The following is a 14,844-nucleotide window of genomic DNA, read 5'->3' on the forward strand; positions in this document are numbered from 1 at the left end:
GGAAAGAGCTTTGGGTAGACAATGGTAAACATAGGCTGGCTGCAGCGGTGACAGTGTCCCAGGGGACAGTGCAGCAATTCCAAGAGGCTTTTGGGTAGTGAGATTGGAGTCAGAAAGTTCAAATCTAGAGAAGAAAAAAAAAAACAAACAAAAAAGGCTTGTAACAAAACAATTGCATGATAAAGTCAAACACAACAAGCATGATCCATGAACAATTCAGAAAATCAGCTGTCAAACATTCTTAAGACTTTGTCATAACAGCAGCAAAGTTACGCAAATTACCACAAATTACAATTAGGGTGGAGCACATGGTGCTTTCCATGTATGAGCTCAAAAAGTTAAAGTTAAATGTACAAGTCTGGCATCTGTCAGCTTAACTGGGTCCGAATAATGTAGCTCAAGCAAACAATAAAAACCAGTAATACAGCATTTTTAGACACAAAGATGATCTAGACAGGTGTTTAGTAATTAATAACAATACAAAATTCTGAAAAGGACATCAGTAGTATTTTGCTAAAACATTTCAGCAACCAATCCAGCAGGATAGCTAAGCTCACTAAAAAGCTCAAACTATCAGCAAAAAGGGGTCTGAAATATTTAGAATTACTTGAAATACAATCCAGCCCAGCATAATTCTCACAGGTTCAACTAAAGAGACCCCTCTAAAAAGATGAATACATTCATAATCTCTTAAGTGTGCTCCCAAGTTTATAAGATGCCATCGTTTTCACCAAAAGGGACTCCAGGGTCATTTCATGGGAAAGAGCAATCGTTTTCTCAGGCTTGGCCCAAGCCACGTAGTGCTTTATAAATTAAAACCAACATGCTAATCTCCATCTAGAAACTGAGAGACAGCCAAGACAGGTGAATGAGTTTAGGTGCTGAGTAATCAAGACAAGATGCAGTACCTGATAAATCAGTTTTGCGATATCACACTAGTTTCAGCTTTCAAACACTGTAAGGTTTAACCCCATACACAATGTACCACAACAGCCTCAGTTGAGACGACAAGCATGACGAATAGTACATTTGCGTCAGAAAGAAAAGGTCACATTCTGTAGCCAAGCAAAGATTGAGGAAAAGTAGTCCAGTCGCTTTTGTCATACTTACCTCGCAGCTGCCAAGTATTTAACAGCACCCTTGAAACTGCAAATTTAGGCAGCGATAGATCAAATCTGCTACTTTAATGATATGTGCCACCTGCTTCCCCAGCACACCATTATCTTACACCTATCTGAGCTCCACAGTACTCCTGCCTCACTGAAGTGTGGGTGTCGCCAGTGGTAATGCACTTAGTCTTTAATAAGGTCACTCAGAAGAAGAAAATATACATGTGTATATATAAATATATTAAAAGACTACACAGTACAGTGTAGCAAACTGGAAGTAGGCAAGATAGTTAAAAAAAAAATGTTTCACCATCTTTTACAGGTTCTGCACCTTGGGTGTAACAAGATATAACCCTCAGCCTTGTATAAAGCATCTACAAACCATTTCTTAAACTGATTTTGCAATGGTATCTTGCTGTTCCTAAACCAACCTTCACCAACATCTTCAGGAACCACATTCACACAGTCATATTCCAGAAATTATCGTGGAAGTCACAACTGTGTCAGAAAAGTAGTTACTGATGATCTTGTACCTGATGTTCTCAAACTCCTTTTCAGAGACTAGAATTTTGCAAATCAAAATGAAACAGCGTCAGTCATGGTGCAATTTTGGTGCAGGTGATATCCTGATACTAACAACTGAAAACCTTCTCTCTCCTCTCCATATACAGAAATATAAAAAATGCACAACCTTAAACTGGTCAATTAATATGTTCTCTGTATCAGTAAACACATTCTCCACAAAGCAGTGCCGTTTCCTATGAACACAGGCTTGTATGTTTATCCCACCCCTCAACACAATGCTTCTTCCCTTCAGCGTATTTGCTGCAGACCTGCAGATACACTGTTCCTAGCAAAGCAACAGTTCAGCAGTTACGATTTCCTCCAGTGGCCACGGTGCAAGTGACCCCTTACCATAACCCTCTAATCTTCCCATTGTAACTCTCTACCCTTCTGCTTTCTGCCTTCACCTCTAAAGCTGACAAATTCCCAAGATGCAGTGAATAGGGGAGACTCACAATACATCTAAATCTGACAAAATCTGAATCTGCAGGTTATCATCAGATACTGCTAACTCATGTGACTGCATGGTGCATGACCAGATGAGGCAAGGGCTGCTTTACAGCAAAGAGTCTGAATTGGGGCAGAACTAAAACAGCTCAGCTGTCACGTTGTACTGAAATGGCCAAGGGCTGATAGCATTTCTTCTGCCTTATGTATAACAAGTCTGCCAGTTTAGGAGTGTGCTGCCTGGCAAGAAGTTGCATTGTTGGCTGATGCATCTCATCTTGCCTCGGGAACTGTATTTCTCATCTCCTATTTCCATTAAAGAGTTTCTCCTGCAAAAAAGTGTCCTTCTCTATACAGTCCTCAAGAAAAAAGCCATTTGTAAGCACCACTCGACCTTGGAAATAGCCTTTGGATCTCTGGTTTTTGATACTGGACATTTTTGTTCTAATACAACATTTCAAACATAATTTGATTAAATAAAACTGTTAAAATATTAATCCTTGCCCAGCTCTTTGAAGAGCTATTTGAAATGTTTCTATCACTGCCAGAAAAGCACTTCTACTCTTCCTGTAATCTGAGGAATGCAGAAATTTCATACCTTTCAAAAAACTGTAGTAGGTGTTATAGAGGGTCCTCATGGCCAGTTCTTGCAAAGGCAGCACATGATCTGTTTCTGTCCCTATAGATTTCACCTCTGCTGGCAGGAACACAGTTAACTGGCCCGATGAAAAAGAAAGCAGTTTCACCTCTGAAACTTGAATTGGAGAACCACACCTAGAAGGACACAAGACATTTAGAAAGTGGTTAGAAAAAAAATTATTAAAGTAACTTTATGGGGAAACCCAGATGACCAGTATGCCTGATACCGTTCTTCAGCGCAGCACCCTTCAAGGATTCCTTGCAGACTGCAACACGTGTTGGGGTTGGACTAGATGACCTTTAAAGGTCCTCTCCAACCCAAACTATCCTGTGATTCTATGTTCACACACATTTTCTAGAGATTGCCACCTTCTGTGATGTGCTAGTCATGGGACATCTGGAGGTCTTTACTAATCAAGTAACATTCAAAAGCTGGAGAAATGAGGACACAATCCCAGGAGGCGAACCAAGTGCACTATGTTTCCCTTACTTTGCCAACACGCTAATCTCTTTTAGCTTCTGAATGCTGTTATTACTAAATATTTTACATAGAGGAGCAGTTTCATACCTAACAGTTGGCCTCCTATACCTTGCATCAACCAGTTGAGAACATTAACGGTTTTCTTAACTATAATACTTGAGGCAAACTACAACCACCACAAAATAAAAAAAATAAAAAAAAAATTAAGTGCCACCGGGTGATTCTGTACTATACCTTTCCCCACCCAGACTTCCCTTGGAGGGTGCAACGGGGTGGGTGAATGAAAAATAAAAAGAGCAGCTTAAGCTGCAGTGGGAAGATACCCTAGTAAGTCTACTAGCCTTGTCCTTCCCAAATCATATAAGGAAAAGGAAGGTTATTTGGATCCAAGGAGAGAAACTTAGCTTGTAGTAAAAATAACAACTCTTTACATGATCCCTGTTGCAAGCTATCATACCAAAGAGACACACATAGGAAAATTCTACTCAGAGGTTGGGGAAGTCAACAGGGGAATCGGAATTGTTTACGACAACTTAAATTTGAAGCCAAGAGCAACTTGTTAGGGCCAGTCCTAACAAATGGAACAGAAACACAAATTCGTCAGCCTTCCCAGATATTGGACCTAAAACTGAGGTAACTACTCTCAACCTTATCAGATGTGAAAGAAGTCTCATAGTACTTCTCTGATAACAAAGAATCTCGTCTCTTCTGATTAAAGGAAAAATAGCCCAGAGAAACAAGCAAAAAAAGAGCAGCATCAAACAGCAAGTCAATAAGCTGCTTGTTAAATATTTAATACTTTCTCACAAACCATTAATGGGATTAAAATATAATTGGGAATTCAGAGATCAAGTATTCCAACAATCCATTCCTCAGCAATCCATACCCAATGAGTTAGCTATCACAACAAATAAGTCTATAATGTTGTATTTTCAAGCTGATTAACTGCTTACTGACCTAGCTAGAAGACACACCCATAAACTCACTACAGTTCTGCAGTTCAGAGTTGGGCCATTTGGTTTACTTTATCTAAAGGGTGAGGCTATTACTGCCGGACCACAACACCGAAAAACAAAGCAAACAAGAGAAACAGACCATCAAGAGGAATAATCCAAGAGATAGCCACCCTTAAAGGAGGATGGATTAGGGAGTGAATCTCAACCTATGAGTAATACCGGGTGCAAGAACAAAGAATTACAAAAACCCCCCACAAAATCCACAGAGGTTAAAAAGTGGAATAGAGGATGGACTACCTAGCTAGAAAAAAACGGAGCTGCAGAAGAACCCTGGTGAATAAATAACTGGGGGGAAAAAAAAAAGCTGTGACCACCTATTGGCTGCCTTCAACAAGACTGACAGATATCTAGCTGGAGACTATGAAATCCAATCTGCAAAAAATAAGATCAAAATTTATTTTGAGTGGTGAGATCATCACCTCTTACATAAAAGACTTTTTCAGTCAGTCTGACTGCAGGATTCCCAGACAGAGATTCATTACTTACACAATGCAATTTATATTCTATTTTCAGAAATCTAGCTTTATGTTAGTAACAGCAGCATGTCAGATTTTATTCTCCTGTGGATGACCAGACAGAGCACTAAAGCCTGGATCTTCAACTCTCGCCTGACCCACGAAAACCTTGCATTGGTTACTAATGCTTCTTGGAAGGAACACAGAAATTCTTCACATGACGATTATTACATGATTTTAAAGTCACTCAGCACATTAGCAAATAAAACATTTTTTCTTGATAATATATATAAGTGCTCCTCCTGTGTTCAAAATTCTCCTTAAAAATAATCTATGATGTTTCAAGATGGTTTCAAAACATAAAGGCAAATATCTCTTTGGTATACAAATACAAAATACAAATATTATTTTTCTTACTAAAAATAATTTCTTTTTATTCTTTATTATTAAGAAAAAAATTATCCTTTTTTATTCCACAGAAGCATTACAAGAATTAATTTTGTTGCAACACTTGCACCTTTTTTGGCCTCTTCTATACTAGATTTATAATACTCTCCATCAGAGATATAGCAGGTAGCCTCACCAGCAGTGTACATGTAATAACAGCAAAAAGAACTGGTAATATCTTCATAAAAGGTCAGTGGAAAGATAAAATTATCTTGACTGAGTATAAAATAAGGACTTTAAACATTGAAAAAATAAAGATATGGTTGTTGAAAATCACCTGAAATAGGCAGGACAGTTGGACCAAACTTGTTGGAACATTTCCTGCATTGTCAGTAGCGGTTTTGGTCACAATCAATATGGTTCTGTTATCTTTAGGGTCAATTTAATGTCTATCTTATAATTTACAATCAGTTTTGAAAGAACAAAAGCTAGAAATTATTTTTTTCCAGAAAAACAAAATTAGTAGGAGCTTGAGACTGCACACAGTTCAGCAGAATTATAATCCAACTACAAGTATTTAAATATCACACAACCAGCTGACACAGGAATATTAGAAAAACCTTAAAATGCCAAGACTCAGCATCTCGCATATTGCGGCAGAATGCAGGCTGTAGAGAGGGAATTTATATTTAATGCAAGATTTGCTGAGAGCGAGCACACCAGAAAATTATAATTAGATGGTAATGGAGACAATCCTCTTCTGATGAGTTTTACACCAGTAAGGCTGCATTCATCAGTGGTGCTGATCCTAATTTATGCTAGTGTCAGTGCAGAAAGAATTAAGCTAGTGTCCTAGACACACCACTTTTTCTCACATCCTAACCACAAACATGAGACAGCCTAGGATATTTTTAAAATCCACATGTAAAAATATACCTGTCAATCCATAATTCCTAAAAATAAGTTACTTATTTTAGTTAGTAGGTACCAGGACCTACAAGAAGCTGGTACTAGGATATAAAATGAGTGAAGGAGCTGCACGTGATATTCCAAGATACGGCCCACAACTTACAGAAATGTGAGAACTTCTGAACTAGATAGATGCTGCAACACATTAAAAAATATTTTGTTCATTCTTTAGTTCTGGAAATTCTCTGAAGCCTACATTTTTGGCCAGCTTTCAATGCTGCCAGGATTCAGCTTTAGGCCTTACATTATCATTACAAATTCCTTCAGAATAACTGCGCTGTCCGTTACGGCTTAATACTAAAATATTGAAAGTCAGCAATTAACTCAGACGACTTATTACAGAAATAAAACAGAACTGGGAGCTGCAGTAATCCCCTCAAAGTAACATCAGTTCTGAATCAATCACACACACACAAAAATCAGTTTTATCACACAGGAAGATATTTATGAGAAATTTTACAAGGAACAGGTATGCAAGACATCTGAATTAATTCATACCTACCCACTGCAACCAATGACTTTATTATACAGATAAGACGGGAGGCCTTTCAGATGAATATTGTTATCCACATAAACATATTGTAGCTCCCGAGAACGACCTAAATCTGGGTTTAGAAAACAAGAAAAGTCAGGGGGAGAAGGGATGACACAGTGACAATTCTAAGCAAAGCAATTCTCTTTAATTATAAATAAGCTAATCAGAATCATCGTAAGCAAACATAAATTAGTACTTCTCCGTTGTAAAATTTCAGCCAATGGTTTTATTATGGATGAGCTGAAAAGCTGTTTACAAAATAGCATTTAAAATTACTAAAACAAAAGAAACCCCCTTTTCAGTAGCCCTGAAAATCCCGTTATAAATAATTAAATTTTAACATTGACAAACTCCGAAGTCAATTTAAAGAAGCAAAGGGACAATTGATTTCAAGTCTACAGTGCATACTTCAAGTTCATAAGGTCAAACCTGCTCTCATTAACTGGCCTCACATCACTGAAATCCCAGTTTCACTATCTTTGGTAAAGTGATAAAGACATAAACAAGAATGTCATCTGTCCCACTCTTCCTTTTCTCCAAGAGATACCTGTTTGATTACATTAGCCATAACCAAATACAGCCAGTAATCATTCAGAAACAAGTCTGCATAATGTGGTAAATTACAGACCACAAGAAAATACAGAGGCATTAAAGTGCAGAATATACAACAAAGGTTGTGGCTACAAGTAAATGATCAATACATCTGAAGGTGTGCTTCTTACATTATTTCTCTTAAAATATTCATGGCTGGCAGTCAAAAGAAGCAACTACAGCATGTTTAAGCAATACCTTCATGGATGAGAAATACATTAACATACTTCCAGAAAGGAGCATATAGGTACGGAGCAATTTTATTTTGTTTAGAAAATTAAAGTGGAAAAATGGAGCAAAATTAAAAGGGAAAATTTAGGCTTCTAGGAAGAATTCTCAGAAACAAGAATCTTGCTTATCAGCAAGATCTAGTCAGTGGTAAATCTGTGTGCTATCAAAAGAAGTGAAAAACATGCTAATGTGAGATGTTTAAAAAGACAAACCAAACAGCGAACTAAAAAGAATAGTCTAAAAGAGTTTTGAACTGGCAAGAAAGCTGGCACGTAGGATCATCTGGGCAGCCCGGTTTATCTGTAGCTCCTATGCCGTTCGAGCTACCGGGTTAGGAAAAGACGAATGCATTTAATACAAAGCACAAACCAAGCGAACAGTGTTTGAAAGCCTCTCTGCCTGGGAGGCGATAGCTGCAACCCAAATTGTATTATGAAAAAAAAAAAAAAAAATCTGTATGCCTCCTAACTTCTTAAACTTTCATGAGTATGTTATAGAAACTAAGCAAGATAAACAAGCATTTGGCTGAATCAGCCACATTGCAAGATGATACTAGTATCGACTAATTCTGACTTCCCATCTTTATCAACTGTCAATTACCTTGGTTGGCATAAAGATAAGCATAACCAGAGAAATCAGCATAGCTTCTGTCCCTTTTATAATCGTGGCCAAGAACAGAATAAAAATTAAAACAATTTCCATTATGTTTCTATTCAGAAATTCTATTGGGAATAATGAACTCATACTTCCCTGCTAAGACAACAGGTAGTACAATCCCTTCTTTATTATTGAATAGTTTTATTGTACACAACAGCTCTGGACACCACTTAGCACAGATGAAGCAAACGATATTTTGAGTGATCCCCCCCAAACATTTGGCCATCTTAAAATACACTGAATGTCTTCAGCTGTCACCCACTTGAATGGCAGCTCTAAGCAGCAGAAACCTGAAAGCTCACACTGAGGGGGAGCTTCAGAGGGTGTCACATTATCAATTCTTTCATATAAAGAACAAGTGATGATACCAACAGAAAATTAATCGATTCCTTCTCTGAAATAAAAATGTTAACACAGAAAAACTGAGTTTTGGGTTGTTTTTTTTTCTTTTAATACAGGCCCTTGCCCTTCAACAGTCTATGGAGGTTTCAGGGACCATAATCTGGGCTTTGTTCAAACCAGAGTCACTGGACATCAGGGGACACATTCAGCCATCACATGCTGCTTTGACGCTGTCCCAAAGACATTCTAGTTCGCAGACCTATCTGCTACATCCATCAACTGTCCTGCCCCAAGAAGCATGTACAAATATCTCTGCTGACTGATGGGCGCTGCTGTGAGATGCTACTGTGCATCGTTATGAGCTAACACCTCAAAAAGATGACTTATTTTGGCTCAGTATTGCAGGGCTGAAAATAGTTTAGTAAAGTTCTGGGATATTTTTAGATGGAACAAAAACATTGTTATCCTACAATGAATAAAAGTATTGCAATACTGAGGCACTGTAACACCATAAAATATTGTAAGGCTGGAAGAGAATCATCCAATAAAATTTAAAGCAGATAGCATGTGCACGGCACACCTAACGCTTCGACATCGCCTGATGTTGCAGAAGCCAATTATACTAAGAACAGCAGAAAACTATGGGTTGCTGGGGTAGCTTGAATGCGCTACTGTTTAACTTATTAATTTAGAGAATGGAAGAAAATTTTTAGAAGAGGCTCATCTTGCTCATTTCTACACAGATGTATGCAAATGGGCTGAAAATCAGGCAAGTCAAAAAAAGCCCTAAAGCTGTTCTTTTCATATGCATTGAGGGGGGAGTTATGCTGCATCTCATCTCTTCCCTCTGTCTTTATCTTATGCTATGTTTAGATTCTAAGTTCTGAGTTGACTGCATTTCCTAGGTAATTAAAGCAAATTTTTGGATGTTAGACAAAATATCTCAGTAGGAAAAATTCAATTCCCAAAGCCAAATAGCCTGTAACTATAAATGTTCCTTTGATATAGTTTCTTTGCATTAAATAACCAAGCATCTTTTAGTCCCCAAAAGATTTTTTCCAGTTCCAAACGCTATCTATAAAGTTTAAATTTAAATAAATCATCACTTTAAAAAGCTCTTTGTATCCCATCCACATTAAATTTTATGTCTTATATCAGTCAACAAATATTGTTAAAAGTTCTCTAAAAAACATGCTGCTGAAGAACTTTGTAAAATAAGGAAGCTGTCCATCTATGAAAAGGCTAAAGCTACAAAGAAGGTTTTCATGTGGCTTGTGCAAGCACTGTACTGTGTCTAAAACATTTCCACTTTCCTCCTTCCAGGCTCCCAGATCAAAGACCTTTCTCCCAGAAATGACCAAATGCCATGAGTCCTGAACAAACCTCAATTCTATTTTTTTTCCCCCTTTTTTCCCTTTTTCTTTTTTCCTTTTTTTTTTTTTTTTTTAACCTCAGGGCCCTGGCATATGCATTCCACATGGCTGAAGATGGAACAAAAGCTCTTGTGTGTCTGCACTGATGCTCTTTTAACCATACTGTGAGGGCAAGGACACAAAAGCAGCATATACTGAGGTAGAATAAGACCTTTGTTTACTGTGTACTGATAATTACTAGACCCATTTTCTAAACAAAAAGTGCACATAAACCCTCAATAAAGTGATATAACACTGAATATTTGCTGTCATAACATCCCCTGTACTGCCAGTACCCTTCACTTGAGACTTTATGGCCTATTTTAATTATATTTGTACTTTATTACATAAATCATTCTTATTTTTGCAATGTCATCAGATTCAAATTTCCGTTTGCAATGGAATTCATTTTTAGGCATTGGAGCTAATGGTAAAATTTTAAATTTAAATTTCTATCAAAGGATAATTTCTATTGTAAGTAGAATGATATAAAAAGATCAGTAGTTCCATCTGCCATTCAAGAACAGAATTCCTAAGGCCATTTATTAGGGCAGCGTGAAAGCTACCCTGACAATAATGGGACTGTCCAGGATGCAGTTGCCAGTTCAACTTACAGATACAATTGTGGTTTTTTAAAAAAATAAATTTATTAGGGAGGCCCAAAGGCTCAGATCCATGCAATCTTGTTTCTTTTCATATAAACTAGAATATTCATCAGCTGAAAAATATTTTTTTTAAATACTGGCATATCCAAGAATTAAGTGTATTCTGCAGAACAAATGACTAATTCATTATTGTTTACCCATATGCTTGTTTATGTACCAGTTCTGAAAGTGAGAGAGTGGGATCAGGTATTTTTATTGTCTTTTGTAAAACTGATTAATAGTGTTATACTTCTTTTCTTAAGATGCATGTGCCTGCAAACTTAAAAGAATGTACAGGACAAAAAACTACATAGTACTTATCCAGCAATGCTATGAAAGTACTGTGCTACTGCTGGAATAAATCTTACACCTATCAATCTAGGAACAGGACAACACAGATTTCCATTACACTTAACAAGAGGCTCTACTGGCAGCTGCAAGGGACATACTTAGATGAGGAAGAATGGATTCCTTGGCATAGTAGATGTCAACCACCATATGAAATGAAGTAAATCACACTTTAAAAAGCATTAAGCAATATGTTCCAAACATATTTCTTCTAACATGGCAACATCTAATAAAAAAAGAGGAAAAAACCCACCCGTTCTGTTAGGAGATGAATAAAATGTCTGCTTTTCAACTTAAATCCCTGATTGAAAAAAAATTGTTTGACAATTCTTGCTTGAATATCACTTGTAGATATTTCCACAGCATCTTTCACTGCTATTTAACGTCCTTATTCAGTCATTAACCGGTAAAGTTGGATGTAAGAATACACACCAAGAAAAAAAGCCAACATGGGCAGCTAGCAGAAATAATGCTACAATTATGCCTTAACTTCAGTAATACTCCAAGAAAAATATTTTCCCATACAACAGAAGATAGATTTAATCTTTTTGCTTTTCAATGCACTAACTCTCTCTTCTACTTTATTTCATCACATCTTGACCACTCTGAAGCTTTCCGATTCTTCAGAGGAAGGATTAAATATTTACATTTATACTGTGCTGCTTTTCCTCTGAACTCTAGGATTTATGATTCAGTTTCATATCCACAGATAGCAAATTATCTCCAAATGTTCACGAGTGAGTCACTATTAAGAACTACTGAACAAGGTCAATTGACAGTCTTTGATGTTTCCCGTTATTTTAAAAGTTCCTTTTGAATGTTTTGAATTTGAGTCTAAAAATAAAGAAAAAAAGAAGGTGTGTCATTATATTAGAGATTTATTTCCTCCTTTTGAACTTAAAACACTTCAGCAGATCTATGGCTCATCCAGGTCACAGCTCACTCACAGATAAGCTACTAGCGCAAAAGTAGCAAAAACTTTTACCCTTTAATATTTCACATCTCATCTTATTGAACAGCATCTTATTTTTGCAAAATTGAAAAGATTCAACTTCCTGTCTCATGAAATGCAGTTAGAAATATTTGCCAAAATAAGGGAAATTACTTTGCTTGCTTTAGTTAGTACTGTGGAATCTGGATGATGCATCCTGGAACTCATTTTCTTATTTATATAATGACATATGTTGGGACATAACCAAAACCCTTTGTCTGGAGACATTATTTCCACTTACTTTCCAGTAATATAAACTAAGGTGCTAAGAAAATCAGAAAGATCATAAACTTCTTTAAAGACTGAATTGCTAGTACTGAAAAAATTAAGTTAAACCTATACAAATGTAATTAATTTAGAAATTATTATCTCATTTTTAGCCACCTCAATTTTCAGCTTCTTTTCAATGTGATTATCATAACTTCATCTGCACCTAATTAACACCAAACTCTGATTGTATTCTAGAAAAACTATTAATGGCTACTCAAACGACATGACAAATCTGCATGTGTGTCTATATTTCAGCAGCGATTCGCTCATGCAAGGGCTAAAAAGTAACAAACACAGGGAAGAGGACTTGCTTTTCACAAACAGAATATACAGTCCACACTTACTGACAACACAACTACTTCCCACAACAAACCACCACACACTGACTGCACCTCCTACTCTTGAAGACCTGCTTTGACACTTCCAAACTTCCAAAGAGTTGAGAAAAAGGCAGATCTATTCTTTCCTGTGCTACTACCGTGAAGTTTTGATGGATGCCTACACATGGCACAAACTAAATCTTTGCTAGATTATGCAGTACTGACATTCCTAATGATGAAAAATAATTTATGTGGGGTTAACTGGGATTCCACAGCGATTTTTAAACCCTAGCTGAAGAATCCTAGTTAAATCATCAGATCCAGCAAACAGAAACAGATCATTACCCACAGTGGTGCAACTCAGATTACATAGTACTATATTTAAACAAAACATCATTTATACTTTTTTACCCCTCAGTTAGCTAAAAATAAAGCAAATTTGATAGCTGACCTATTGCTTTAAAACAGACACAAAACCTTAACTGGCTTTTTTTTGTTGGTTTATTAACATATTTTCCAACAATATGATCACTGTGACAGCTCCATAAACAGAGTTTGTAGCAACCACCAAAAAAAAATCACTTGGTTTTGTTTTTTTCTTTTTGGGATGGAAAACTTGTTTTCCTGTCTCTTCTCTGACCCACCCCCAGCCCAATGACAGCGGTGACTCACCAAGTGGCAAAAATGCAAGGCGGTTTCCAGCCATGGAGAGCTCATTGAGGCTTGGTAGTTGGCACAGGTGGCGGGGAACATACCACAGGTGGTTTCGGTCTGCAGTCAAGTACTGCAGCGAAAGGCACATATGCAGCCTTTCAGGTAACGTTATCAAACGATTGGTTGAAATATCCAGCGTTTGCAGCTCCCTCAGGTCTCCAACCTCTACAATCCAAACAGGCGGCATTGAGAATTATTAGTGTAACTATTTTCACAAACATGACCACAAAAAATATCTCGCATAAATCGGAAATGAAGGTCATCAGTTAGCTGTGCTGTTTTTGTCTTAAGATACCGTTCTACCAATCTGTGTTCAGAACTGACACTAATAATCTCCATCATCCTTCTATTTAAAATCCTTTTTGAGGAACAGTTATAAGTTAGGCGGTATTTTTAAATATGAGATCTCTCATGATAGAGCATTCCTGAATTCTGACAATTACTACTGTCAAAAATATCTAGCAGTTTCCTGGTCCCAAATTAGAACTAGGAATAAAACCAAACCCCAAAATAAAACAGATTACATAGTGTGCTGTTATTGAGGGTGTTTTGCATGACCCCAAACTCACGCAAATTCAAATTATTTTTTTCAAAAAACATATGAGGAGGTAATGCTTATATCCACCTTACTTCAGATTTTCTTGCAATGAGACTTACAAATATATGCATAGCACTTCCTGCTTAGTGATAGTCTTTCACCAAGCATGCTTAGGAACAACAGCTCTGTCTTCATAATACAATTCAAAAGACCTAGTTTAAATTAGAAAAGAATTTCTTAATAATCTGTAAATTATATTGTAGGAAGATATTACAGTAAGTTCTAACCTATAGTTGCAATAATTACAGCTCTAGAGATTTTCTTTTTTAACATTTTAAGAATTTTAGAAGTACATTTTGTGTTTTAAATAGTATTGTCTAAATTTTTTTATGTAGATAACAAATGAAGTTCTTCAAAGTCTGCAACATGTGACCACACAAGTAGCCTCACTTGCGCAACAGTGATTTTCCTTGTGTCTGCCCTGTGGGACCAGGGTGCGCTTCTCTAAGGACGGACTGACAAATATATTAAGCAGGTTATCTCCTTGTTTACTTAGTTATGCTTTTACAGTTACTTTAAAAATCGGGTAATTCTATAAATTGTTTTCCCCAAACATGGGGAAACTGTAAACAGTTTTGCTTTTTTAAATACGTTACAGCAACGGAACCCACTCATGAAGTGCTTGGTGCCTCTAATTCTTCCTGCAGTTCTCAGCATCTTGCAGAACCAAATGTACTTTGCTCTCGGCTGAACGCAACCAGCTCTTGCATCTGATAGCTGCTAAAACAAGATCCTCTAGAATTTTCTACACCAAAAACACCAGACAATCTACACAATCCACAATCTGCACAATTTACAGCTCTATCACCCAGTTGTTTGGTTGGGTTTTTTTTTAAAGATATAAATAGGATAACGCTGTTTAAGTTAAAGCTAAACAGAACCTGTTGTGCCCTTAAGCTCTCTCTGCAGCAAAGCTAGAAAATTCGCTATTCTCTGAGCTCTGAGGTAGCACCTTGTGTACTCCACCCAAAGAAGAAAACAAAACACTAGGTTAATCTCAAGCTGTCTTCTACACAATGGGAAAAAGAAACAGCAAATCTGAAGCTGACCTTGGGAAAACTCGGGAAGTTATAATTCAGTACTAGAGATTTTCACAGAAGTACTAATTAAACAAAATGCATGTG

At 36.9% G+C, this 14,844-nt stretch overlaps 1 protein-coding gene across 2 annotated transcripts in view; it reads right to left on the reverse strand.

The window, feature by feature from the left end:
* Window positions 1-14,844, reverse strand: part of LRRC28 (leucine rich repeat containing 28) — a 47,507-nt gene that overhangs the window by 3,144 nt on the left and 29,519 nt on the right. Inside the window, exons 5-8 of one of the 2 annotated variants that reach the window (XM_009887064.1) lie at window positions 13,081-13,287; window positions 6,570-6,672; window positions 2,719-2,894; window positions 1-124 (exon numbers count right to left, since the gene is read on the reverse strand). The exon at window positions 1-124 is cut by the window's left edge and continues 36 nt beyond it. In XM_009887064.1, coding sequence (XP_009885366.1) covers window positions 1-124; window positions 2,719-2,894; window positions 6,570-6,672; window positions 13,081-13,287 — 610 coding nt within the window. The remainder of the gene's footprint in view (window positions 125-2,718; window positions 2,895-6,569; window positions 6,673-13,080; window positions 13,288-14,844) is intronic. The other variant, XM_009887072.1, reaches the window with a different exon arrangement.

Source organism: Charadrius vociferus, unplaced genomic scaffold (assembly GCF_000708025.1).
Source record: "Charadrius vociferus isolate BGI_N301 unplaced genomic scaffold, ASM70802v2 scaffold190, whole genome shotgun sequence".
NCBI lineage: Eukaryota > Metazoa > Chordata > Aves > Charadriiformes > Charadriidae > Charadrius > Charadrius vociferus.